Genomic DNA, 25,847 nt, shown 5'->3' on the forward strand with positions numbered 1-25,847 from the left:
CGCGGACAATAAAAAGGGTGGCCTTTAGTGCTTCAGTACTTGTGTGTCCAGAACGTGCGCTTGTATCGGCAGCCGACCTATTGCGTTGCGTTCATTATTATGATCGGAGGACGTTCACAACTGCCGATTCATTAGGATGATGAATATTAGATTCGGTAAATTAATTAGCAAATATCGAGTAACATGAAGAGGTGCTCATTTTTTGTCCGTATATTAGCCTATGTGAATAAAAATGTCATATACACTTTTCTATTATGTTACTGTATGTTTTCAATTTATGAATTAAAATTGACAATAGTTTGGTATGATATTGTATGATTAGCCTATACCTATCTTAAAAAGCGGGTGAAAAGATTTAAAATATTAATATTTCAAACACTTTAGCAAATTAGCAAAGATTTAGGTATATTTGGAGTTAAATACTATTTTCACTTAAATAAAGATTAAGTAATTTAGAGTAGCCTACATGAAAATGAAAAACATGAAAATGTAATACAAAGCATATTAAAAAGAATGACATTTAAATGTAGCAACAAATCATACATCAGGCTATTTCAAAAATAGCCCACTTTAATGAAATGATCCTAGACACGTGCGTGAAACATTTGATAGCCATAAATAACTCAAGAGATAGACCAAACATGTTTAAAAAAATATCCAAGAGTGTTCGACATGAAAATTGAGCCGGTTCTAACGGTTCTATGTTTATCATTCACGAGGGCAGTCTGAAAATCGAGACCTTAAACCTGAGTTAATTCAATTAGGCTACATTTAGCCCTGGGTTTGAAACGAATTTAATCAATGCACTTTTCTCTGAAAGTGAACTTTTGCACATGAACTAGAGAGTAGGCTATGCTCATTGCGAACTGAAAATGGGCACACACACACACACACACACACACACACACACACACACACACACACACACACACACACACACACACACACAAGATTCCACATTCGATTGTACACTACGCTGGGAAATTTGCATTCAAACAAGTGAATGAGTCGTCAACATGGGCTTAAAAAATCCGTAATTGCAAAGGGGAAAATATTATAAAATAAGCTATGAGACCATTGAAATGTTTAATTAATAAATCACAATGATCAAAACTGATTTAAGTGAAAAATGTATTTCGTTGGCATTTAATTACACACGTTAAAGCTTAACTGTAAATCAGCGATTAAATTAAAACATGAAATAATAAAAATAATAATAAGTCGCAATATCAGTGGCAGACAGGTAATATTAGCAGTGGGAATGTTCATCTCGGTATTGTTACAACTGCAAGCAACCAACCAATGTGGTGCATTGCAGTTAGAAATCCAATTAAGCTCATATTTCCTTTATCAAGTCAAATATCTGGTTGCGCTGGACTGAATGGTCATTTAGTTTCAGACGATATGGATAGCGCAAGAATTGATGTACGAAAGAACTTCAATGCAGCACCAGAAATAAATGCTCTATTGAATTTTATAAGAGGAACACAGCTTTAGCTGACACCGTTTTATGACGTTCTTTATTTCCCCTCACTAACGTTTTCAGCTAAAGTGCTGCCTTCCAATGCCACCGAACACAAACACTTGTAACCTACTTTAAATAATCAAGGCGTCAAAATAATTGATAATCAAGCCATCGCAAAACACTGCAAAAAACAACATTCGGAAAATGAACCATATTTTGACACACATTGCTGTGAGATATGCACTTGAATCAAATTACTCTCAGCTGTTTCACTTTGCTGTATCAGCTCTGCATTAAACAGGGCCCTGCATTTCGCCATTGCTGGAAATGTGTGTAATTTAGACAGGTTTGTTATCTTGACAGGGTTCCCCTCAGCTTTTCAAATGCTAATTTAATGCAATCGTGCTTCACCATACTACACCATCACCATTGAGTTGCAAGCATGATGACGTACAGAACGCAAAAATCACACAATAAATTAGATTTAATTATTTTAACCAACTTAAAATGATGGCTCGCAATTGTATGGCTGTGTTGTTTTGAAAAGAAACTTGGATGAACAACACAGCCTATATGTAATAAAAAAAAATACACATGTTGGTGGTCGCATACAAATTAATAGATATCTCACATGCATCTTAAAAAAAAAACAAAAAAAAAAAACAATCCTGACCATGAATAGGCATCGGGACTGCTCTTTTCTGTGGATTCGGATAAATTGGGTCTTAACCTCTAACTCAAGATAAAATTAAGAACATGCAAAGGTCACAGGTGTTGTTGTAAATGCATTGCTTGGTGGAAACTTCGTTGATAAACAAGAGTGAGGACCGTAAATAATCGTTACATTGTAGACTACCGCAGCAGAATAAAAGAGAAAAAGAAAAAGATGATAGGCTACACTTAAAAACGACATGCACTTTTATAACATGAACCCATGAAATCAAAAAGATTTTGTACGCACATTAACTTACTAAATGTTTAATTTGCATAGCCTAATTAAATGACAAAAAGTCGTGTTTTTCATTACTGAAACTTTTGCAGGCCAAACTTCGTCATAGTTTTAGGCTACTGCGTCAGGTTTTACTCCACCTCGAACAAACATGTTTTTCAGCAAGGTTTGTTATTCCAATAGAAAAATGTAAAAGCTAAAAAATATTAGTATTTTTTATTTATTTATTGGAAAATACATAATTTCATGCTGATTGTTAAATAAAAAGAGCTGGCAGACCATACCAACAACGCTATAGGCTACACGAAACATAATACAGCTATAGTGTTTGCAAGAGCACCTTCATGACAATAAATGAGAATTAATTTAGTGAGGCTACTGTGGCCTGAATCGTTCTATCTATCTATAATTCTAATTTCTTCGGGTTTAATAGTAGGCTACTTCTTTCAAATTGCATTAAAAATTTAAATGCACAAAAAGGCATATACGACGTCGATCTTGATGGTGGCAAAGGAATGATCAGACCTGATAAAACAAGATTATTTTTTTTTAAACGTCAAAATGTGAAAAATATATCTAACAGAAAAGAAAACCATAAGATTCTAACGGTGAAACACATCAGTGGCTTAAACACAACAAACATATAATCCCATATAGAGCTCAAACTTGTTTCTTTGTTGCATTGCAGGATAAAGTCTTAGTTAAAAAGCATTGCGAATCAACCATTAAATTGTTCCCTCCGTTCTGCCCTTCACATTCAATCAGTTCTACATTTCATATCCTAATGACATTAATGTCATGTGTTAAGTCCCCCCACATATTTCCAACAAAACATTTTTTTCTTCTTCTTAGCAAAGGTCTGACCTCACCCATTCATTTCATCTACATAATAACCGAGGAGAGGTCTTGACGTGCGTAGTGGTCTATACCGAGGAGATCTGGGCTGCATCTTCAGAAGACGCATTTTTCGTTACTCCTCTAACCTTAAGGGGGCTTTTTAGCTTTTGGTTAGCTATCCGTTTCTGGAAAACATCTGAATCATTGTTTAACCAAAGCCAGCTGCTGCACAAGTCTATGCGTGCGTGTGTGAGTGTGTATGTGTGTATTGGTTTGTACGAGGAAGAGGGAGAGAGCGTGAGCGTATCTGCTCACTTTGCTCTCCAAAAAAGGAAAAGAAAGAAAGAAAAAAAAATCGATTGGACGTCTTTTTCTTCCAGAAACTTTTTTTTTTTAGGAATGAACGCCGAGACGTGCGTTTCATACTGCGACATGACATCCATGGATTCATATTATAGCCCATCTGCACCGCAAGGTAGGGATCACCAGGCGAACCCTTTCAGGACATTCCAGGCGAGTGACACCAAATACAGCCCCGCTTTCCTGACCAACAAAGGTCAGGCGTACGGGGAAAAAGCTGGGAGCCCGTTCCAGCAGGAATGCCAGTCATTGGATGCCACTGCTGGGGAAGGCACCTTTAACAAATACCACCTCTTCATGCAGAGGTCCTCCTGCAAAACTCCCCCAGACAGCAGCAAACTCCAGCAGGACAGCGGACACAACGGAGGGCTCATCGCCTGTTATGGTGAGTTCAAAATCAAGCATTTGGAAAATCGTCTTAGTATGCAGAGAAGCAACTCAAGATGTCCTCTACTTTCTCGTTTCAAATAAATGCACAGCGTAACGTTCAACTGCAATGACATTAATGTTTTTATGGCTCTGTTAAGATAATCTGCAAATCCCTCTAATAAAAAGCTACAATTAGACCAGGTTATTTTACTTGAGAGGCGGTTATTCATATTGATAATCACATCAGAGTGAAGTCCATCAGTAGGCTAATATTTACAAAGCAAATGCAATTGACTTCACAACTTACTACCAATATAACTGGCTCAGCTCTCACAGTAACACAATTAGGATGAGGCATAACCTCCCACTTTATTAGCCCACATTTTACCTTTGAAGATTGAATCAAATTATATTTAATGCGATAATCTGAATTACAATTCTTAATACTGGATCTGAAGCAGACAATTGAATTAACACATTTTGGAAGGCAAACGCAACTAATTTTAAACACTTTTACAAGTTGTCGACGACACATTAAGGATTTTGACAAATTCTCTCACTCTATATGACCGCAGGCTCGGATCTGTAGCAATAGGCTACGCAATACGAAAGCCCTCTGGGCTAACAAAGTCAAGACTTGGTGAAAATGTTGCATAACTATAGGTTAAAAAATAGGTTACAAGCATGACTAGCTCGTGCATTCGGTGAATTAAGTGTTGTGCTTTTATTTGGAATTAGTTAAAAGACACCGCGAGATAGCACAAAATAAAACACTTTTACAACAAATAAATAAAAATACAACAAAAAAAATATCAAGAGCAACTAAATCAAAACGCTTCTTTAACCAATAGCCTGTAAAATGAGGCCACTGAAATTGGTAGTCATGTGCAGCTTCAATTATAAACTGTAAAGGCATTTAATTTTCTACAAATGCAACAAAAATATTTCTTTCAACACGTTTTAGCAATCTGTGAAGTTAGTGTTCGTGGATGGAAACAAAATAATTAGCTACACGAGAGCTTTTCTCAGGATTGCCGTATTCTAATAATAGGTATAATAATAATAATAATAATAATAATAATAAGAATGCAATAAGAATGAGCATGTTATAAAAAATATATAAATTCTAAAACAGGAGGGACAAACATTTAAAAATATTTCCGCATACGGAAGCCAAAGAGTTGGTAGCGGTAGCCCATAATGAGGTTGGAAAAATGTTTCAATGTGTCCATTAAAGTCTTTTGCAAATGTTTGTTTTAGTTAATGCATTTTTAACAATGCACATATTTTAAACTGACACTAATGTGTTTGAGATTAAACGATTTTTTTCGACATAAGAAAAATGTCAGGTGTGCTGTGCGACCACAGACTATTAACGCTGGCTTAAAAAGGCTTACATTTATTTATTTATTTTAATTGTAAAAAAAAAAAAATCACAAAATAAGTAGTTTAAGACTGCATTGTTTTTGGATTATTCGAAAGAGGAAATATATTGACAAATTTAAGAAAAACATGAAGAGGAAACTTTTTGGAAAATGGAATATACCGATAGTCATTAATCAACTATTATAATATCAAAACAACCTTTAAAAAACATGCTTCGACTTTCAAGAGTAAAGCTAAAATGCATCTTCAGACATTGGCTACAATCACTTGGTATTTCCCCCCCCCCCCCCTGAAATTACCAAAGCTTGCAATAGCCTAAATATATAGCAGGACTACAATAATCATTCAATATAGTCTAGAAAACATAACACTGGCTGAAATAAGAAAGGGCGAAATGAATAGGCTGCATCTCAATCTGTTATAGGCCTAAGAAACTTGTATCCTCTGAAAACTATACTACGACAATTTTATATGGGGAAGAATGCCATACGGGTTCCTCTAGGTTTAGTTGTCAAAAATATCAGAGGAACAGAGTGCAAAAGAGACCGTAAGAACATGGCGATATTATTGTTAGTTGCAACATCGAAAGAAAGAAAATAAATGAACAGAAGCAGTAACACAATAACAACGGCAGTAATAGTAACACTTTTAGAGATAAACTGCCTATTTAGAATTGTGACCGGATTGACACTTTCATACGACAAAATAGCCACAAAAGCCATCATTCGTTTACATCTGCAGCTTTCGGGAACGCGCTGAATAATAAACGGATGACGCAACGAGATATAGACATAGGCTACATTAGATTTAATAATGGTCTGTTGTGCAGATGTCAAATAAAAGTCCTATTTCCCAAACTAAAATTAAAACCTCTCTGACAGAAAAAAAGTCCATATATAGGAGTTGATTAACAGAACCTTACAAGTAGGCCAAATAAGCCAGTTTAATTTAAACTTAGCCTATATGTTTTATTATGCCATTATTAATATGACATGATGTTACAGACTAGAAGTTGATTTGATTAATAAAGGCCTAACTGAATCTTATATGAACCAAAGTGTTATGACACTTCAAAATATATAAATGTAGGAAGACCTGTTACATTATATAATAGTGTTTGTTCATAAATGAAAGTTATTATAAAGTGTTACTTTGTGATGGTAAGAAAAAATGTTCCAATTAATCCTCCATAATATTACTGCCTGTAATATGCAGAAAGTGTCAGTGGTAAAGTGATGGATTTACCATCAGCAGCTGGCTTTGACATATAGCTCATTCATGAAAATTAGCAAAAAGCATCACAATAGAAAACAGAAATTGAAAAACACTTACTTGTCCGTTTAAAAATAATGTCTGTCTATTTAGAGCAATCCAAATCAGTTACAGCAAACCCTGAGGGAGTGTTGATATTCTTAACAATATCCTGCTTTATTCATGACGGGTAGTAAATAGGTTACTGAAGAATTCATGCATTTGGTGGCATCCTGTAAACAACAGCATCTCCAGAGTCTCAGTTCAAAGGGATAGCTTATTTTTTTAATAAGGGATAATGAATGCATCAATGTAATTGATCTAGAGGTTAGTGAACACTGAGTAACTGACTTAAACTGAAAACACATTTCATGAATTTATATGAATGGGTTTATGACTGTTTGTGTGGAATGTTTACGATATTAATATATTTCCAATGAACGTTGCCACAAATGGAACTCTTTTGAGACAGTATATCACTCATGTAATTAGGAAAAAGCAACTCCGAAGCACAAAGAATAACAATGCATTCTGACGAGATTGGCCGATACAGATAACTACCGTTCATTAGGGCAATGAAATTACAACATGTGGTCTAATTTTGAAAAACCACTTTGATTATCAAATAGTAAATCACAATTTAATATTCAGATGTGCATTTAAACCAAGAGCTTGTTAAAATGTAATGATTCATTCTGCTCTCAATAGACATCATTACAGCAACTCAAAAAGTGCAACATTCAAAGTGTCCTGCCAGAGAAATTATTCAGGCCAAAATGAAAGTTGCTAAGTAATTTTATGATGTGTGATGCCTACATAGAGGAATGATAATAAGTTAGTGATTGAATGAATACATAAATGCCTATTTAAACCAAGATACTTACCAAATTGAGTGTGGCTTACATAATTCTGCAGTCACAGACTAACACTTGCATCAACTTCACATTTCCCCTGGGCATGATTATTATATGCCGAAGAGGGAATGTGGTTTTCAAAACAAGCTTTTGACTAATTCCTCCTTTGTGGTCAGCAGTAATAACACAAAGAAAATGACACTCTTAAAAGGGAGCCCTTTATCGCCTCGTCAGTGAAACCCCAATTTTACCACATCATTGTCCTTCATTAGTGAACATGAACACTAAATTGTCCTTACCCCCCAAAAAAGATCACTATAGGTCAGATGTACATTGACATGGTCCCTGTTAATCAAGACTAAGGGAGCCCATGAAATGTCAAAGGATGATGACTTCATAAAACCTTGTAAAACAAATGCCTTGTACAAATACACAACGTGTCACCATCACAGCCTTTGCATTTAGCATGAGATGTTGATGGAAGAGATCACAAACGTTTGGCAATATCAGCATTAAAGGCAACAATTAAGGATTCACTCACAATGCAAGTACATGCTTTAGATCAGGTCATGATGAACAAGGTATTTAAGCTGTTCAGAATTATAGACATTGATATTTGAAATGAGTAGGCTAGACCGTATTCATGGGCTGAATCATTTAGTGTTTACAGTAGAGATAATCAGATAAGAAATGATGTTTTTATTGACAACCTATAGCGCAACAGGCAAAACTTGCAACTTGTGTTTGGGTTATCACTACTTTTTCAGTATTATTTTGTACTTTGGTGGTTGTGTGAATCATTTAGGCTGAAGCTTGCTCATAGTTTGTTTCTACTGGCAGTGTTTAAAGTCTTTGCTCCAATCAGTGTTTGAGACAACTACAAAACAAATCAGATCTGATCCTTGTTCAGTGGACTTTTGTGCTCTCAGTTTATCATTCAGAAAAACTCCAAAAATCATTAAACGAGCGTAAAATAATAGTTGGGGATTACATTTTAATGATGGTGACTTTTTATTTTAAAAGCTTTTAGGTTGCGTTTGTACGCTTTCATATATTCTCCCTGCTTGCAAATCTTTTTTAAGCACTCTCACTAAATAGCAAACTATAATTTATAAGAGCGTTTGGCTATGATGAATAACTATATGAAAGGAAGTAGCTCAGCTGCATTTATTTAATGAGCATTCACAAGCAGAAATACCTTTTTCCGGTTGTAAAACACAATTAAATTCTGCAGGTAGGGATAAAAAAATTAAAATAAAAATAATTTACACAACATCTGAAGTTTAGGTTACTTTTAATGATATCAACTGTATGAATTATCACCATGTATTATATGAATTCGCATTGGTAATAATTTGCAATGTCTGTATTACTATACTATTGTAATTTGAAATAATTATAACATAAGCATGGATATAGGGGGGGAAAGGGGGGAGAAGCATATTCCCATAGTCTGTTGATCTAAGGAGAGGTGACAAGGACTTGGGATCATTTTACCAGTTCAAAATTTGGCTTTGCAGTTTACATTAGCCTCAGTGTGCTTGCCTGAGCGCGGCAAGTCGGCAGTAGGCTTCAAAGACAAGGCCTCTATTTAAACAGCATAATCGAACCCAAATAGATACCCTCTACCCTAAGCAATTTTTATGTGAGCAAATTGAAATTTGTTGCTTCAAATCTTTACTATTGTAACTTATTGTAAATAAATAAATAAATAAATAAATAAAAAAGGGAAAGGGATTTTTTACAAAAAAAGGAAGATACTGTTATTTTCTCACCTTTGTGGGGGTTTTTTTTGCAAAAAGGGATATTTTGAAGAATGTTGTGGTAACGCAACACCACCGGACTCCATTGACTTTCATTGAATGGACATTTTTCATAATATCTTCTTTTTTGTTTTCTGCAGAAGAAAGCATACAGTAAGTCATGAGTTTAAAAAGAAGTAAAAGTGAGTAAATGACAGTATTTCCCAATTTTGGGTGAACTAACCAAAAAAAAAAAGAAAAAAAGTGTTTCTAATATACTGTAATGTATGCGTTTGTGCTAATTTAGCTTTTGGCTCTTCTGTATTTTTTCTTTACATTATCATCTTACAAGACAGTGATTAGTTAGGTTTTTACAGCATTCCATAGTGCTTGTTAACTAGAGCACCGCTCCAATGTGGTTTCTAATGCCATCCAGGAGATTCCAAACTTTACTGAGGGTTTGGGAAATGCAATGTCAACTGCTTAACAAACAAAACAGTACAATAAAAAAAGAGAACAGTACAAGGCAAGTTGTTGCAACATATTTAAACTGATTTAATTCTGTAACCCTTGCACCAGAGACAACAGAGATATATTTGTGCCCTAGGACGTTCACAGCCGAAGCCACAGCCGAAATCACTAAAATACTGCACTTTAACTCGCTAGATTTTTTCAGAAAACCACCAAATCTAAACTCTCCATAATCATAATTGTTTGAAAGGCCGCAACCAAACCAAGTAGTGTTAGTAAAACAAGCTCAAAGAGTTTTGATCTGACACCCCATGTTTTCTTTTTGACGGTGCATATGGATTCAAAGTGCATTTGATAAACATCCTCAGGTTTAAGCAGTCTTGAGTTCAAATACTTTTTGTCCTGACACTCCAAGGGAGCCGGAGGAGCGGAGCGAGCTGTGATTTATCGCGAGAAGCAGTTTAAAGGAAATGCTGTGTTTTCTTGCCCAGCATGTGCTCTTTGCTGCAGCCTGCTGGGATAAATCGTCCTTCAGGACTAGCTGTGCGTTTGGACTTCTCTGCGGATACCCATCAGAGTCTCACTACCGGGCTTTTTTTTTTTTTCAGCCGGCACCAGCTGAGACGCAACTCTCCCTCTGAAACAACTGCTGTCTTGTGCGTGCATATGTCTATTGAATAGAGTCATACAGTTCTCTCAGAAGTACGCAACTTCAAGAACGAGAGGTGACCCCTAAAACGTAAAGCAAGTTATAGGAGGAGACAGTCCCTGTGGTTTGGTTGGGCTAAGTTAAGAATCGCGCCGCTGTTGTCACATCTGCCTTTGAGTATGTGATTTGCTCTGGTTTTGCAAATGGCTGCACGAGTAGACGTTTACTAATGAGGCTCCTTCTCTACTAATATCTTGTGGTGTCACGCTCACAATCACCAATAAAAAAAAATCTTTCACCATTTCCATATGCCACCAGCCAGTCATTCTTCATATCACAACCTATCAATCTCTTGCCGTGTCCGTCTGTAAGAGCCTGAAATAATTAGATGGCGGAAGGGAAGTTCAGACTGTTGGCCTGGCTTCAGAGCACAGAGCTGCCTATTACAATTCAATCCATATTTTAAGCACAGAAAACAAATCTAATTACTGATATAAATAAAAGCTTAGATGAGCAAACAGTCTTCCCCGATTTCCTTTACCATTTGCTTTCAGTCATAATAACGATGAAACCCGGCCTGACTACGTCTTATTTATGCCTTTTAATTTTGGCATATTTCACCATTAACCCTTCACAGAGACCCCAGGTAGCCTAATTTATAGTGTTTCTTTTATTTGCCTGCTGCTGACCCTAACAATCAGATTCTGTAAAAAAGCATAGAGGATGCCCTGCCGCTTTACAGCTAGTTAAATTACACTTTGATGTGTTCCCCCGTTTTCAGCTGGTACTAAATGACTGCCCCTTGTAAAGATCTGACCCTTGCTAACTCACGGGGTCGAGCACCGACATCCTACAAAGCCAGGAACCACTGGCGTCTCCCATAGAAGGCAAGGCACCTTTTTAGTGCAAGTGGATCTGGAACCACTGTGCTAGCCATTCATGCATATTTTATGAAAATATATAGTGGTGCCCTTTCCTCTTGATTTATAGGATATATCAAATGGCGACCCATTTGAAGATATTTTACTCTGGAGTCAGAGGTAAAAGTAGATGCTGTAAAGTAGGTTTACAAGCCCCATTCTTGTTACGCATACAGGTGTGAACCTACTCGGGTTAAAATGCCAATTAGTCTTTTTCCTGAACCTCACCGTCTCCTAACCTAGAGCTGAACTTCTTGTCCTGCCCTGGTAACTGATGCAATGACTCTCTTACCTCATTGCACTGGAAAAGTAAAAGACTTCACACATCCCTCACTCTGTAAGGAAGGAGAAGTGTGCTATCTTGGAGTCAGTGTTATAAAAGTTGACGCACAGATAACTAGATGAAAACACACAAATACTATTATGTCCTCATGAATTAAAAAAATAAAAATAATCGCTCACCCAAAACCAGTATGCAGGATGTCTAATAAACAAGAGAAATAAAATGCCACACACTACCAATGCTAGCAAAAACATTCTACATTACATGCATAATATGTTCAACGCAAATGCCGTTCTAAAGTTTGGGATCAGAAGTCTTTTTTATTCTGCAAAGATACTAAATTGATCAAAAGTGACAGTAAAGACATGATGTTAAAGGATTTCCATTTCAATTACTGTTCTTTTCATCAAAAAATCCTAAAAAAAAAAAAAATAATTATCTCAGTTTCCACAAAAATATTAAGCAGCTTAACTGAGCTTGTTTCTTGTGCACAAAATCAGCATATTACAATGATTTCTGAAGTATCATGAGAAACTGAAGACTGGAATAATGATCCCATCACAGGAATGAATTACATTTTAAAATATTACAATTGTAATATTTTTTTCAGATGTTTGAATGTGTTTTATATCAAATAAATGTAGACTTTCTATTTTTCTTTCAAAAATATTTATAAATCTTAACGGCACACATTTGAATGGTAGTGTACGTTAGACAATCAAAAACATCAAGCAAAACATTTAAAATATGTAATGAATAAATCAGAAAAATCGGTGATCAATAGCAGTGAAAAAACAAGTAGCCTAAAGATAGCCTAAAATGGACAGTGAATAGATCCCTTGTTCAGTCAATTCTGCTAAAATAATATTCTCACTTGCAATTCACTGGTGATTTTTCTGGTATAATCTGTGGTAGACATTTTTCTTAAAGCCAGATATGACCTCATGAAACTTCAGTGTGTCTAACAGCACCACAAACAGGGTAAAACAGCATGACCATGTTCTGCTCTGCATTTTTTTTGTTGCAATCTTCAACCATTACCCCCCTCAGAGCTCCAGTTCAAAACCTTTTCTATTCTGACAGAAACATTTTGCCGTGAGATTTCTTGCCCAGAAGGCAGGTCATGTTACTCGCCCATATGGTGGAGCTACGGGGCAGCCAAGTCTCTGTTCACCTTGAGCAGCGGAAAGCCTGGGTTGAACCCTTGGTGGACTACGAGACTGTCACAATACTCTAGGTCTGCCAAAAGCCATCAGTGACACGGGGTATAAACAAGAGCCTTTGATCGCTAGGCCCCGATTTCAAACAGGCTGTCAGCTTTTCCATGTGGGGGCAAAAGGCGTGAGGCATCTGAAGGGACAAGCTGAAAATATTTATGTTTGAGTAAATTCGCTGCTCCCACTTGCTTAACAAGATGTGTCAGTCGTGGGCAAGAGGCAATGTGGGAACCATTATACCCCCAGGCCTGGCTCCATGTCTGTCATGGCTGAGCCCATGGTGCCTGGAAAAGGCAAAGAGGGAGACAACCAAAAGGAAATATACAATGTGATATATGGTAAAGAACAGGAGCAGTTCCTAAGGCATATACCTACAAAAGGTAAAGACAAAAATGCTATATTTACCAAGCTGAAATTTTCTAAAGCTCTCTAAATCTAAAACAAACAATAAGAGTGTTAAAGGGATAGTTCACACAAAATGAAAATTGTCATTTACTCACCCTAATATTGATCCAAAACCATATGACTTTCTTTTTTCTGTGCAACATAAAGAGAAATATCTCAGTAGCTAAGTTTATGTGCACCCCAAAAATTAATGGCTCAATTAGACTGAAAGGCCTTCATATATAAAAATCCCAATCGATCAGTTTGAGCTTGACCCAAATTAAATTTTGATCACATTGAAAGGGGTTGTGTAGACCCCTGAAATAATACGATCAATACTTTTTTCCCAATCGGATTAAAAAATACCTCGCACACATGCGCAGTGCGGTGATACGCATGTTTACCAGACCCCTTTTACAATAAGTTTACATATGTTTTATGTATTTTGAACGTGCAAACTGTGTGTTTATTTACGTCTGAGGAACTGTGTCAGTGGAGGAAACCGAATATTTACAAAATATTTGCAAAAAAAAAAGCTTTTTTGGCATATTTGTTAACTTTCCATTAAGGTATGTCATCGAGGCAAAAACTTAATTTATACTCACGGTAGCTCCGGTAACATTACAGCGGTGGCTTTCTCTAGTTCCCAATGAGGATATAATATAAATACACACGTAAATGAAAATGTGAATCGAGTTGCAAAGTTTAGGATTCCTATAAACAGAACTTTATGAATCTGAAATCAGATTGGATTTATTTGGATTGAGGAAAATTAGCACATGTAAACATACCTAGATTTTTTTTGTCCATACAATGGAAGTCAACAGTCACCAAAAGAGTTCCATACCCAACGTTCTTCAAAATATATTTGGTCTTTCATAGAAAAGGTTTGGAATATCACGAGAGGGATTCATTTCATTTTTTATTGAACTTTGCCTTTAAGAGAGAGATTCAACCAAAAGTCAAATGCCATTAAAAAAAGATGGTTCCATTTTATGGAGTGTATTATGCATTATCTTAATGGTTTTTTTCCCTAGGCAGAATCAATTTTCAAATCACTGACACCACACGAGATTCACAAAGCCACAAACTGTTGTCTTGATCACAGTTCACATGGTTATTGGCAAATGAAAGATTAGAACTTGGAGGAATGAAAGGCTTGTTGTGCCAATATGTTCTTGTTGCACACATTACCAGGGCTGGAATAACTACATGGGCACTTAGGGTGTGAACAAATCAGGGCCGTACAAATGGTTTCAAATAGTGGGAGATGTGAAAGAGTGAAAAGAGTGAAAAAGTTTTACTTTTAGCTTGTTACTGAGGCAGTGCCTTCAAAAGGTACATATCTGTGGCTTATCTACCCCTAAATGAATTGTTTACCCGAAAGTTAAAATTATGTTATTATTGTTGTTCCAAACCTGTATGACTTACTTTCTTCCTTGGAACACGAAAGAAGATATTTGAAGAATGTTTTAACCATACAATGAAAGTCAATGGGGTCCAAAACAACTTTAGACCCTGTTGACTTGCATGCCATTTCAAAATACCTTCTTTTGTGTTCCACAGGAGAAAGAAAGTCATACAGGTTGTCAGATGCCAGAATTTGTGTTTCAGTGGACTATGCCCTTAAAGGGATATTTCACCCAAAAATGAAAATTAGCCCATGATTTTCTCAACGTAAGCACCGCGCAAGTAGACAGCGTATGGCCGTTTGGACGGAAAATAGTTATTTTACTTTATAAAGTTTTAAATATGGATATTTTTTCTTACACAAACAGATCGCTTTGCTTTAGAAGGCCTTTATTAACCCCCCTGGAGCCGTGTGGAGCACTTTTATGATGGATAGATACACTTTTTTGGACTTCAAAACAGAAACAACAATTAACTGCCGTTATAAAGCTTGGAAGAGCCAGGATATTTTTTTTAAATAACTCCGATCATATTTTTTCTGAAAGAAGAATGTCATATAGACCTAGGATTGAGGTTGAGTAAATCATGGGCTAATGTTCATTTTTGGGTGAAATATCCCTTTAATATAGTAGCCTAACATTAGATGCTAATATGCACCCTGTTTGGGGATAAAATACAAAGGAGTACTTTTGAGGGTAGTGCGCCAGTTACAAGCCGTTGACAATCTCTCTCACGGGGCACCACAATAACCTAATCTGGCTCTGTACATTACCCTACATGGTTCTGTGAGGAGGTGAGAAAAGCATGTGTACCAGTAGCATTTACCCATCTGCCCCTCAGCTCAAACCCGAGAAGGCTTTAATCAAGTCTCGCATTAGAAAATGAACACCTCAACACTGCATCACCTAAAATAACTTTGTGTCACTGAGCACTGAGCTAAAGTAAGACATAAAGCTCAGGGTCGCCACTGGATCACATAAGAAGGGAACATTCCAAAAGGAACTCTAATCCAGCTTTACACCCTATTCCTCCTTGCAGTGAAACAGAGAGAAACAGCCAAAAGTCTGCCAATACAGCCATCAAGTTTGTAAGCGTTATGATTTGAGTGAGCATGCCAGTCTTTGTAGCACAGCTTTTCCACAAAGCACAGACAGGTAATGAGCACTAAGAGAGAGCTGGAGAAATGACCTAATGTACTGGAATCCTCACATTCATTGATCTGACTGAATTTATGACCGGCACGCTGACTGGGGTTTCACAGCTGAGCTGCTGTGTGTTTCCAGTGGCTTGACGCAGAAAATTACTACTCTAGGGCCGCTAGTGCGGCCTCATTGCGAGCCAAGCTCCATTTTGCACCCTTTCCACAGACTGTGTGTATGTTTGAGGCTACACTCATCAAACAGGGCAGTAGTCTTCGAATTGTGCCCAAGTGGGAAACCGGTAATTTTCTGTCAGTCTGCAATTACAGCCATGGTGTCTGTTACACATGAGCAGCTGATTCATGAGCTGAGACTGGCGGCCGTTACTACAACCACGGGTCTTACAACTATGAACGACAACACTACATTGCCTTGGTCAATATTAAATTGCATGCAATATTATATTATATTGACCAATATTATAGCTAACACTTAGATAAGTTAACAGTATTGTTTAATTTGTTAACATTAGTTAATACAATGCAGGTATAATGGACTTACAATGAACAATACTTTATTAATGTAGGGTACTTTCTACATTTCTGATGCTTGATAGGAAATCTGTTCATAATTAGCATTAAAGTACTACAAACAAACATTAATTGGTAATGAACAAAAGCATATTAATTAACATTACCTATATATTCATAAATGTTGTAAAAATTGTCTATTGTCAGATCATGACACTCAAAAGTATTAAAGTATCACCTATATATATTTTCAATTTCCAAACACTGTAAAAAATAGGGATGGTATTAAAAATGAAATTACACCAGGTTTTAATGACTCCCGCCCCTCCCTCCCTCTCCCTGTGTGTTTCTATAAAATGTAAATATTTAGTTAATAGAAGAGATATTTAATATATATATATATATATATTGCTGTTAAATTGCTGTTAAACCAAGCCTCAAATGAAATGAAATCAAATTCAATTCAATTTAATAATTGCTCACAATATTTTGGTGATCAAATGGTTCAACAGAATTGCTTCCCTCACCTCATTTTCATAATCATTTGTATTCAAGTAATGCACATAATGACCCTTCACAAATGTCTCTTTTTCTGTCTACAGGTAAAGACAGCACAGGGCTGACAGATTCTGAGTTGCCCCAAAACAGTGATCCTGCAGGGATGGATGGCAGCTACCTCAGCATAAAGGAGTCAGGAGTGAAGAGCCCCCAGCAGCCAAACTCAGATTTGGCTTCTCCGTTGTTGGACAAGGCCGAGGGAGAGAGCAACAAGGGCAAGAAAAGACGCAACCGTACCACCTTCACAAGCTATCAGCTAGAGGAGCTGGAGAAAGTCTTTCAGAAAACACACTATCCCGACGTCTACGCTCGGGAACAACTCGCACTGAGGACTGACCTGACAGAAGCTCGTGTACAGGTGTGAGCCACATTTACATTACCAAATTCAATAACATGTTTTGAATAACCTTGTACAATGAGGCTAGATCAACAATGAAGTCTCTCTCTACTAATTGTTGTCCATTTGAGCTTTGAAAAATGAGGAATGGAAGTCCTGTTAATATAGACCAAGAGGTATTTTTCAAAGTTGGTAAAAGAACAGCGACACTAGGAGGAAGAGTGATTACACTCAGTGCAAAGAATATTAAAAGTAAATAGAGAATACAGAGAAAAAGCTGTTGAAGTTGGCCGTCACAAGAGATCATAAAGTAAAAAGGGGCTTTCAGATTAGACAAGTCAGGGTCTGCTTTCATCTCGAGGCTCTACCTGAACCTCTGAGCCCAGCTGTATTAAACTCAGCCTAGGTCTGGAAAACCAGAACCTTTATGTGACCCACCGCCACCCCTACCCCTAAATTTGCATATAATCCCTCCGACACTACTGCTGCATTCCTGCGTCAACAGACAGACCGGGAGATCCCTTTACCCGACCCCGAATGTGCGCTTTACTTAGAAGCCCTGGATTTACACTGTTTGTCTTTCATTAATGTCCCACTCAGGAAAGAATGTGTCCCTCCCTGCTCTAAAGGGTAGGTGAGAGAATCTGGCCTGAAGTTCCTTCACATGGTGAGGGATGCTTATGACTTATATCCATGTACACGACTGGCTATAACTAAAGAATAATTAGAAACATCCAAAGAACCACAATGGTTCAGTTCCAGGGACTATGAACACTGTCAAACCTTTCTGGAACTTACAAGTGAAGCCTTTTCTCATCTACTCTCTACTTTGGGAAAGCACAAAAAGATACCTATTTTTACTGCACATTACCCTAATGCCAACCATACATTTTTTTACAGCAACATGAAAAAACAAATGACTTTTATGGCGAAAAGCAAGCTTAGGTAGTTGCATGTGCTCCGACAGTGATGCATTTGTGCAAGCAACTAGAGTTAGAGTCTGGCTCAGTCATTTGCTGAACCCACCACTCCACCCCCTAGTTGCTTCTTTACAATAACAAGAATAATAATAAAGTCAATAAAGAAACAGTACTTCTGTATAATCAGACTTACTCAACTGCATTAGTGTAAATTACTAATGTCTCCACAAATTGGCTGAGATTGTTTTTTCTTTGCCTTTGTAAGAAAAATATCTAATAATATTAATATACTTCATATGTCTGGATACATCTGGTAAAAGGTTAAGGGCTTAATATGCTATAAATAGCATTTTACTATAATTACAGTTCTGGAGGTCAAGAAACAAAAAAATGAATGATTCTGAAGTAGAAGAGGTGAGCTTGAGTGACAGCAGAGTCAGATCATCAATCCTCAAAGCTACTCTGGACTTCAAAGCTGTTTTTTCTGCTAGGTTTAGTTCAGTGTTTCTGTTCTTTCTCCCCTGGTGCTGGAACATAAATAAAGCTCCATAATAAGCCTCTAAGCTGCTTTAGCTGTCAACGTCTTTACCAATTACTGTGTTACTAGCCCGCATGGACAACATACAAAAGATTAAAAAAGACTTTTTCTACTACGTTTCTAACAGGTGCTTGTCAAAATTAGTTGACTTGTTAATGTTGGCAGCCTTGAACTTATTCACCAGCAACCACTAAAGGGAAAGAATGATTGGAAATATTTTAAAGAAACCAAAAAGCAAGCCCAAGGTTGCACCAACCACTTTTGACCAAAATACAGATCCAAATAACTCCCCATCTATGGTCTCTCTTGTTCCCTGCCAGTCTAGTTCAAAGGTGAACTTTTGGTGTAAGCATTATACAACACACCTCAGTATTGGCTCATCAGTATGAGAGGTGCAAGGGAATCTTTCCACCACTCGTCTACACGCCTCTACTGGGTTGGAGAGTCAGATATGGAAAGCCAGGGGCTTAAGAGTCAGGAAATTAAACATAGAATGAAAACAAACTCCATTTTGAACTTTCTTCCATCTTTCTTTCCTATCTCCCAACTTCCATGCTTAGATTTATGAAAGGGAAGACAGTCTGAGAAAAAGATAAATATAAAAACGGGAATAAAAATGCTGTGCAGACAATCATATTAAACGGACGTCCTTGCATTTTTAGATGCCCAGACGGTATCAAAACCTAGCATCAATTCAAAACACAAGGATGCAAGTGGAGAGCCACAAGAGTGATGGATGCTCTCTGAAAAAATCTGAGCAAAACAAATGTTCTTTTTTTCTCCAGGCAGTTAAGCTCTACAAACATATGATGTGGAGCCAAGTGACAGTGATGTCCACCACCAAATTAAGTGCAAACAGAGCTAAGGTGCTATCAAGTTACGCTTAGAGATAGGCTGACATCTTGCTGGCAATGGATGCAGTAACCACAAACTGATTGACCAAAGGGCCATCCCCAGATCCAAGTTCAAGCTCCGTGACGAATTGAGATTGCAAGACAAAAGAAAGACTCAGCTTGAAAAAAAACTTTCCACTCCACAAATCAATAAACAGATACTTCTAAACAGAGAAGAACAGGGATTAAAAGAATGGAATTTTTGGCAGCTCTTCAGACTGCGAACCATGAGAAATCACTTTGTGTAATTTGTTCTCTAATTCCCAGATCTCTAAATAACCATCTATTCAGGGACACAATGCATATTTCTATAGAAAAGAAGAGGGAAAAGAGGGAAAAATGTGAAAGAAAGTGTAACTTGCCAGATAAAATCCAGTACTAACTGTTTGTTAAAAGGAAAGTTTACCAAAAAATTATAATTATATCATTTACTCACTCTCATGTCATTCAAACGTGTCAATTTCATTCTTCTGTGGAACACAAAAGAAGATATTTTAAAAACATTTTCAGATGCTTTTGGGGTGCAAAACAACATTGGAGCCCACTAAATTTCATTGCATGATCAAAATATATTCATGTGTGTTCAAGCACAGAAATTAAAGTCATGCAGGTCTGGAATGACACAAGGGTGAGTAAATGATTTTCATTTTCAATTCACCTTTTCCTTTCTAAAAGCTGAGCAGCAATCTCCTAATCCATCAAAGCAAGCATGTGGTGGTAGTGCAGGAGGAGGAGTGAAACGGTTATTCGAAGCCTCTGGACCCGGTGGGTTCCTGCTTTCCCCTCCCTGCCCCCTGCTGCTGCTGATAGCTCTGATAGAAAAGAAACTCAGAGGAGGCCATCACAATCTGTCAGCTCCCACATCATCAAACAATGACCAGGTCTCACCGAACTGTTTCCAGGAAAAGATGCTGATCTATAATACAGCCAAATGGCTTCCTACATGAGCTCTCTACATGATACCAAATGAGTTACACAATGTATTCAAAATAGAAAGTTTGATAATAGATGTTTATTACTCTGTCAATAAATCTCCACTAAGAAAACATTTCCTCTCTATGATGTAACACCACAAGTGGCCAGTTTGCATGAGGTCATTTAATCACTTACTAATGCGATATCCTCATGATTAAGGGTTGATGTCTTGCTTGCAGGTGTGGTTCCAAAACCGAAGAGCCAAGTGGCGGAAAAGAGAGCGTTTCGGACAGATGCAGCAGGTCCGGACACATTTTTCCACGGCCTATGAACTGCCTCTTCTCACTCGGCCAGAAAACTATGCTCAGGTATAGTGCTGTCTCCAGTAATAAATGAAAGTCAAGGAAATATCAGAAATTAAAATTAATAATGCTGATTATGGATGGAAATTGTGAAAAATGAAAAAAAAGTTCCATTCCATTATCAGTTGTTATATATATATATATGGAAAATATTCTTACAAAAGATGCGTTTACACAGACTTTTTAATTACTTCACTTTTAAAATAGGAAAAACTGAAAACGTTTATCTTTAACTATACATTCATTGTCATATAAAGAACCAGTAACTTCACTGAATTTGACATTCAGTTGTAAACTGTACGTGTTTGATTCACTAATTTGAGTCATTTGTTCAGAAACTGATTGTGCTTTATGTTTTTGATTCAGTAAAAAGTATCAATTCTTTCATTCAGGAATCAGACTACACTGGTCGAACTTTCTGTTTTGTACTGTAGATTCAGTACTGATGTTGCGGCACCACTTAAGTAGTGCGGGGAGCCCTGTCAGAGTGTTTTATTAAGACTGTTATTAGAACAGACTGTCATAGTGTTTTTTTTTTTTTTTTTTAGTTATCTTTATGATTGAGGTCACTTTTTAAAACCTAAAAAGAGTGAATATTGGTGATGAATTTCAAATGAAAAACAGTAGGAAGGCAGACAACTGACAATTTCGAGACCTAAGGAAACACAATGTCGAGGTCAGGTCAGACCAGGGCTGTGGCCGAGGACGACACGCCTTCACAGGAGAGCCAAAGAATCTCCTGGATTTATTATGAATATGTGGCCGGGTCGGAGGGCAGGGGTGGCTCTTTGGGGAGCGCGCCTGCAGCTGTGGAATGCAGCTTTGCTCACATCTGGGGCATCTCCCTGAGAGGGCTTTCATCTCCCTCCACAGCCCTCCCTCAGACCCCCACCTCCCCAGGCCCAGAGCAGAATACAGCCCTATCAATTCACTCTGTGCTCCCTCCGCTCAGCAGAGGAGGTTACTCTGGGTGTTGAAGGAGCGTACAGAGACAGGCATTCCTCCTCCACACTAGTCAAGCAGCTCCCACTCAGTACGGGACCAGATGAATGCCCCACAGCTCTTGATATATCTCCACATCGAGTACCATTGAGGATTCTACACCTTCGCCAATGCAATATTTCAAAACAAGAGGAGTCAGACTTGATAAATGCTCTCAAGACTAGAAGTTACATTAATGTTATTGATGCTGAGATTGCAGAATGTAAATGCACTATACCTTAACCTTCTGCATTTGACTTCGTTGCAGATTCAGAACCCTTCTTGGATAGGCAGCAGCAGTGCGGCATCTCCGGTGCCGGGCTGCGTCGTACCCTGCGACTCGGTCACTTCCTGCATGCCACCTCATCCACATGCTGCTAGCGGAGTGTCTGACTTCTTGGGCGTGCCCAGTCCTGGAGGTCACATGGGACAGACACACATGGGCAGCTTGTTTGGGAGTCCAGGCATGAGCTCTGGCATTAATGGGTACGATCTAAACATGGACCCCGACAGGAAATCCTCCAGCATCGCCACACTGCGAATGAAAGCTAAAGAACACAGCGCAGCCATCTCTTGGGCTACATGACTCCCCCAACTTTAGGATGTTATCTCTGAAGTCCCTCAACAAACAAGAGAAGGAGGAGCAAATGTGAACATCAGTTAGCCACCAAAGCATGACCTGGGATCAAGGAGTGTATGGACTGACAAAGACAAGACAAAGTAATTGAGAAACCATGAGATTTATTTCGATTTGAAGTCTAAAGAGACTAGGGAAAATCAGAGATCATAAAACTGAGAATGTTCTGGCTTTAAAACAAGAAATACAAGAAAGACGACAGAAACTTGACATTTGAATGCATACAAGAATTAAATGGAAACGGAAAAAAAAAACAAATGGAAAGAAAACCCTGCACTTATCCGCCACTAGTGTCCCATTTGTAAACACACGTAAATTTATCAAACCGCATCTGGCTTCGTTTTCATCTCAGCATTATCAAAACCTGTTTAATTCTTGTTCTGTCACAGACTCCTTTTCTAAATATGCCTTCCAAGGGACAAACAATACAGTTTCTCACAGTAAAATTTTTCCCATTGCAGCCTTTATCCAAACAATTATACAGTAGTAATCGCAATTTCCCAATATAAAACCTGACAAAATCCATCAGTGAACAACTACTACTGCTACATTGATTCATTTCTTCATATTTCTTCATTTGTCCTTGTAGAATTCGGCTATTTAAGATATGTACTACACTTGCAGAAAAGCATACCTCTCCTGTAGGTAACTAGGCACTCGATGCACGCTTCCTCTTGCCTTAATGAATTGTGTCCCTAGTACAGGCAAAAGACAAGTGCAATCTGCCAGTGCAAAGCCAAAGCAATACGGTTAAAGAACATAAAATAAACAAGTGGCACTTTGTCCATACTGCAATCTATATTTCTATTATTTGCGGTCTCATTTCAATTTCTCTGCAAGAAAGAGTTGTAATAAAGCCGTTGGCAAGATTTGATACAAATCTTGAATCCATCATACCAACTGTCAAGTTGAATGTCAATCTTCACTAAGAGCTACAATCTACAAAAAGGATGCAAAAATAGGATGAGAAACTTTTGCCTTATTTGTGTTTTGAAGATCACAATATTTTTGCATCTTTCAGTGAACTTTGGTGCCTTGGCTAGTCTCCCCTCATTCTCCATGAAATTGCTGCCTGAAATTTGAGCCATGCTTCATTATTTTTTTGGCAGAAGTCCTCATTGCACCATCTCAAATGAAACTATCAACTTGCCAATCTAGGCATTATCCACTATGGCTCTGATTGGGTCGAAGCAATACTGGGTTTGGTGACAGAAATATAAAGCGAGCACCATTTCAAGGTACTACGACCTTTCTACTTTTCCCAAGTTAGATTTAGATGAGGTAAAACAAAGCTGTTTGAAATCTGGAGCTGAATCTGAAACGTTCTGCCCTTTGGAGAAGCCATTTCTAATTTGTAAATGAGAACCACATTTCCTTTCCTTCATTCTGCTGTGCAGCTTATCTGGATCCCTGGAGATACGTATATACACACACAACTTTTTTATTATAATACCAGAGCAGTGACTTACCTGGTTGGTTGGGGGGGGGGGGGGGGGGGGGGGTTGGTCACAACATAGAATCGTGTTCCATATTGAGGTCTTTTTCAGACCGACAGGAACTAGGCTTCATTACTTAATGTTTTTAAACAAAATCCATAATGCATTGGACACAATATCATGTTAAAATCACTTTGTAAAAGAACCTCATTACATAAAGTTCATTAGAGATCACCTCCTTACAGCTGCTCAGTCTTGAACTCCATGGCCTGGATATACGATATGTAAAGTGTTGGAGCTTCATGACGTTCGAGCCATGCTTCATTAATTTTTTGGCAGAAGTCTTCATTGCATCTCATGACTGAGCATCTCATCACCCAGCCTAGCAAGGGACCTGATATAAAAAAAAATTTTATAATGTTAATATGCTTTTCAGTAGAACTAAAACTAACACTTTTTACTAAAGCAGACCCGTCCTGCACCGATCCCACCCACCAGAGTGGCAGTTCGACCTCCAGTCCTCATTAAAAGCCATGAGAAGTTCTGCCAGAGCAGAATTGTGAGTCCTGACATTGTCACTTTTGGCCTTTAAGGGGTTACTGAGAGGGTGAAGTGACTATAGTGTTCCGGTGTTCTGGGAAAGGACAATCCACACAGCTGTGTGCGGGGTAATGCAAAACAAACATGCCTCGCACATGCTTCCCTTCAGCTGTCATGGCTCTTCTTTCAAAGCCCCATGCTGAACAGGGCCCGGCCTGCTACCCCAGCCAAAGCATCAGCCCTCAGCGACTCTTGAGTCCATGCACATCCATGCTCTCAGGCAGTCTTTTTAATTAACACTGAGACATCTGCGGAGAGGGATTCTGTGACAGAACAGAGCAGCCTGGGCTCTGTGCTAGCCTATCTTTAACTATTGTGGAGCCGGGAGGGGCGTCAATGAAGCTCAGGTCAACACTATCATTAGTTTATGTAGTATCAGCACACACACTTACCATTAAATGAGCTAATATGCACATAACAGAACACAATTCATTGCATTTGCTTTTCATACTCTTGTATTTCATTCAAAGGTAGCCTAAATCATAACTAAATATGTAAAAAGGTCAAGAAAGTTCTGTAGAGATTGTACAAGATTAGAACAGATTGTTCTTGAAGGAAATGTTAATTGTACAGTACAGTTGACAGTACCTTGCAGATGCCTACGAGTTACAGAGATGCTTAAATCTCTGTCCCATCTCTCAAAACTTATACTACTGAAGTAGGCATATCCAAGTACTAGAATAATATAATTCTTTGTTTTGTGTGTGGTTGCATGTACGGTTTTCTTTGGATTCCTTTCTGGCATAAAATACCATTGGACCCGTTCTTTTGTAAAAATAGCCTTATTAGAAATATATTGTTTTATGTGTGATTAAGGGCTTTTGTTGTATTGTGGGTCTAGGGATAAAATGTGATTCATTAGGGTTTTTGGTATGTAAATTAACCTAAAATAGTTGTGATGGCTTTAAGCTAAACATATGGCTTTTGAATCATTTTGAATAATTATTTACTTTCAAGCTTGTTTACGGTCTATATATATTGTGTGATTTACAACCGTAAGTTATTGCACTTACAATTTTTTTTTATTGTTGGAATTGCTTTGAGAACATCTGATTCAAGTGGAATATCACGATGGAATGTGTGTACACTCAATCAACTATCAAGTACTCGGAGAACATGAAGTACCGAGGGTTGGTAAATTAATTGTTCACGTGCATTTTCAGATTTGTTGTTGTAACAAGTTGTATATTTTGTTTAAACTTGGCCCCAAAAGAAAAAAATGTAAGCCTTAAAAAAAATAAAAACAAAAAGTTTAACATTACAAGTGCTGGGTATTCTACTATGGATGTTTCATTTCATTTGACATTTTTCTCTAAATCCAGATGAATAAAAAAAAAAAATCCTACAAAATGTTCCTGTGCAATATATTAATAATAGCTGTATTCATAAAGTTCAATCCATGAAGTTATAAATCTAAAAAAGCAGCATGAAAGTGGGCAAAAATCCTGAAAGCA

The 25,847-nt window shown here is 37.6% G+C and overlaps 1 protein-coding gene across 1 annotated transcript; it reads left to right on the forward strand.

Annotated features, from left to right (window-relative positions):
- The first annotated feature begins 3,359 nt into the window (after positions 1 to 3,359).
- alx4a (ALX homeobox 4a) lies at positions 3,360 to 23,822 on the forward strand. Its single transcript, XM_082150319.1, has 4 exons — positions 3,360 to 3,996; positions 16,819 to 17,132; positions 20,617 to 20,745; positions 21,989 to 23,822. The coding sequence occupies exons 1-4, from the start codon at positions 3,489 to 3,491 to the stop codon at positions 22,304 to 22,306; spliced, it is 1,269 nt and encodes a 422-aa protein (XP_082006445.1). The 5' UTR covers positions 3,360 to 3,488; the 3' UTR covers positions 22,307 to 23,822.
- The last annotated feature ends 2,025 nt before the right edge of the window (positions 23,823 to 25,847 follow it).

The sequence above is a fragment of the Leuciscus leuciscus genome (genome assembly GCF_965113295.1).
Source record: "Leuciscus leuciscus genome assembly, chromosome: 2".
NCBI lineage: Eukaryota > Metazoa > Chordata > Actinopteri > Cypriniformes > Leuciscidae > Leuciscus > Leuciscus leuciscus.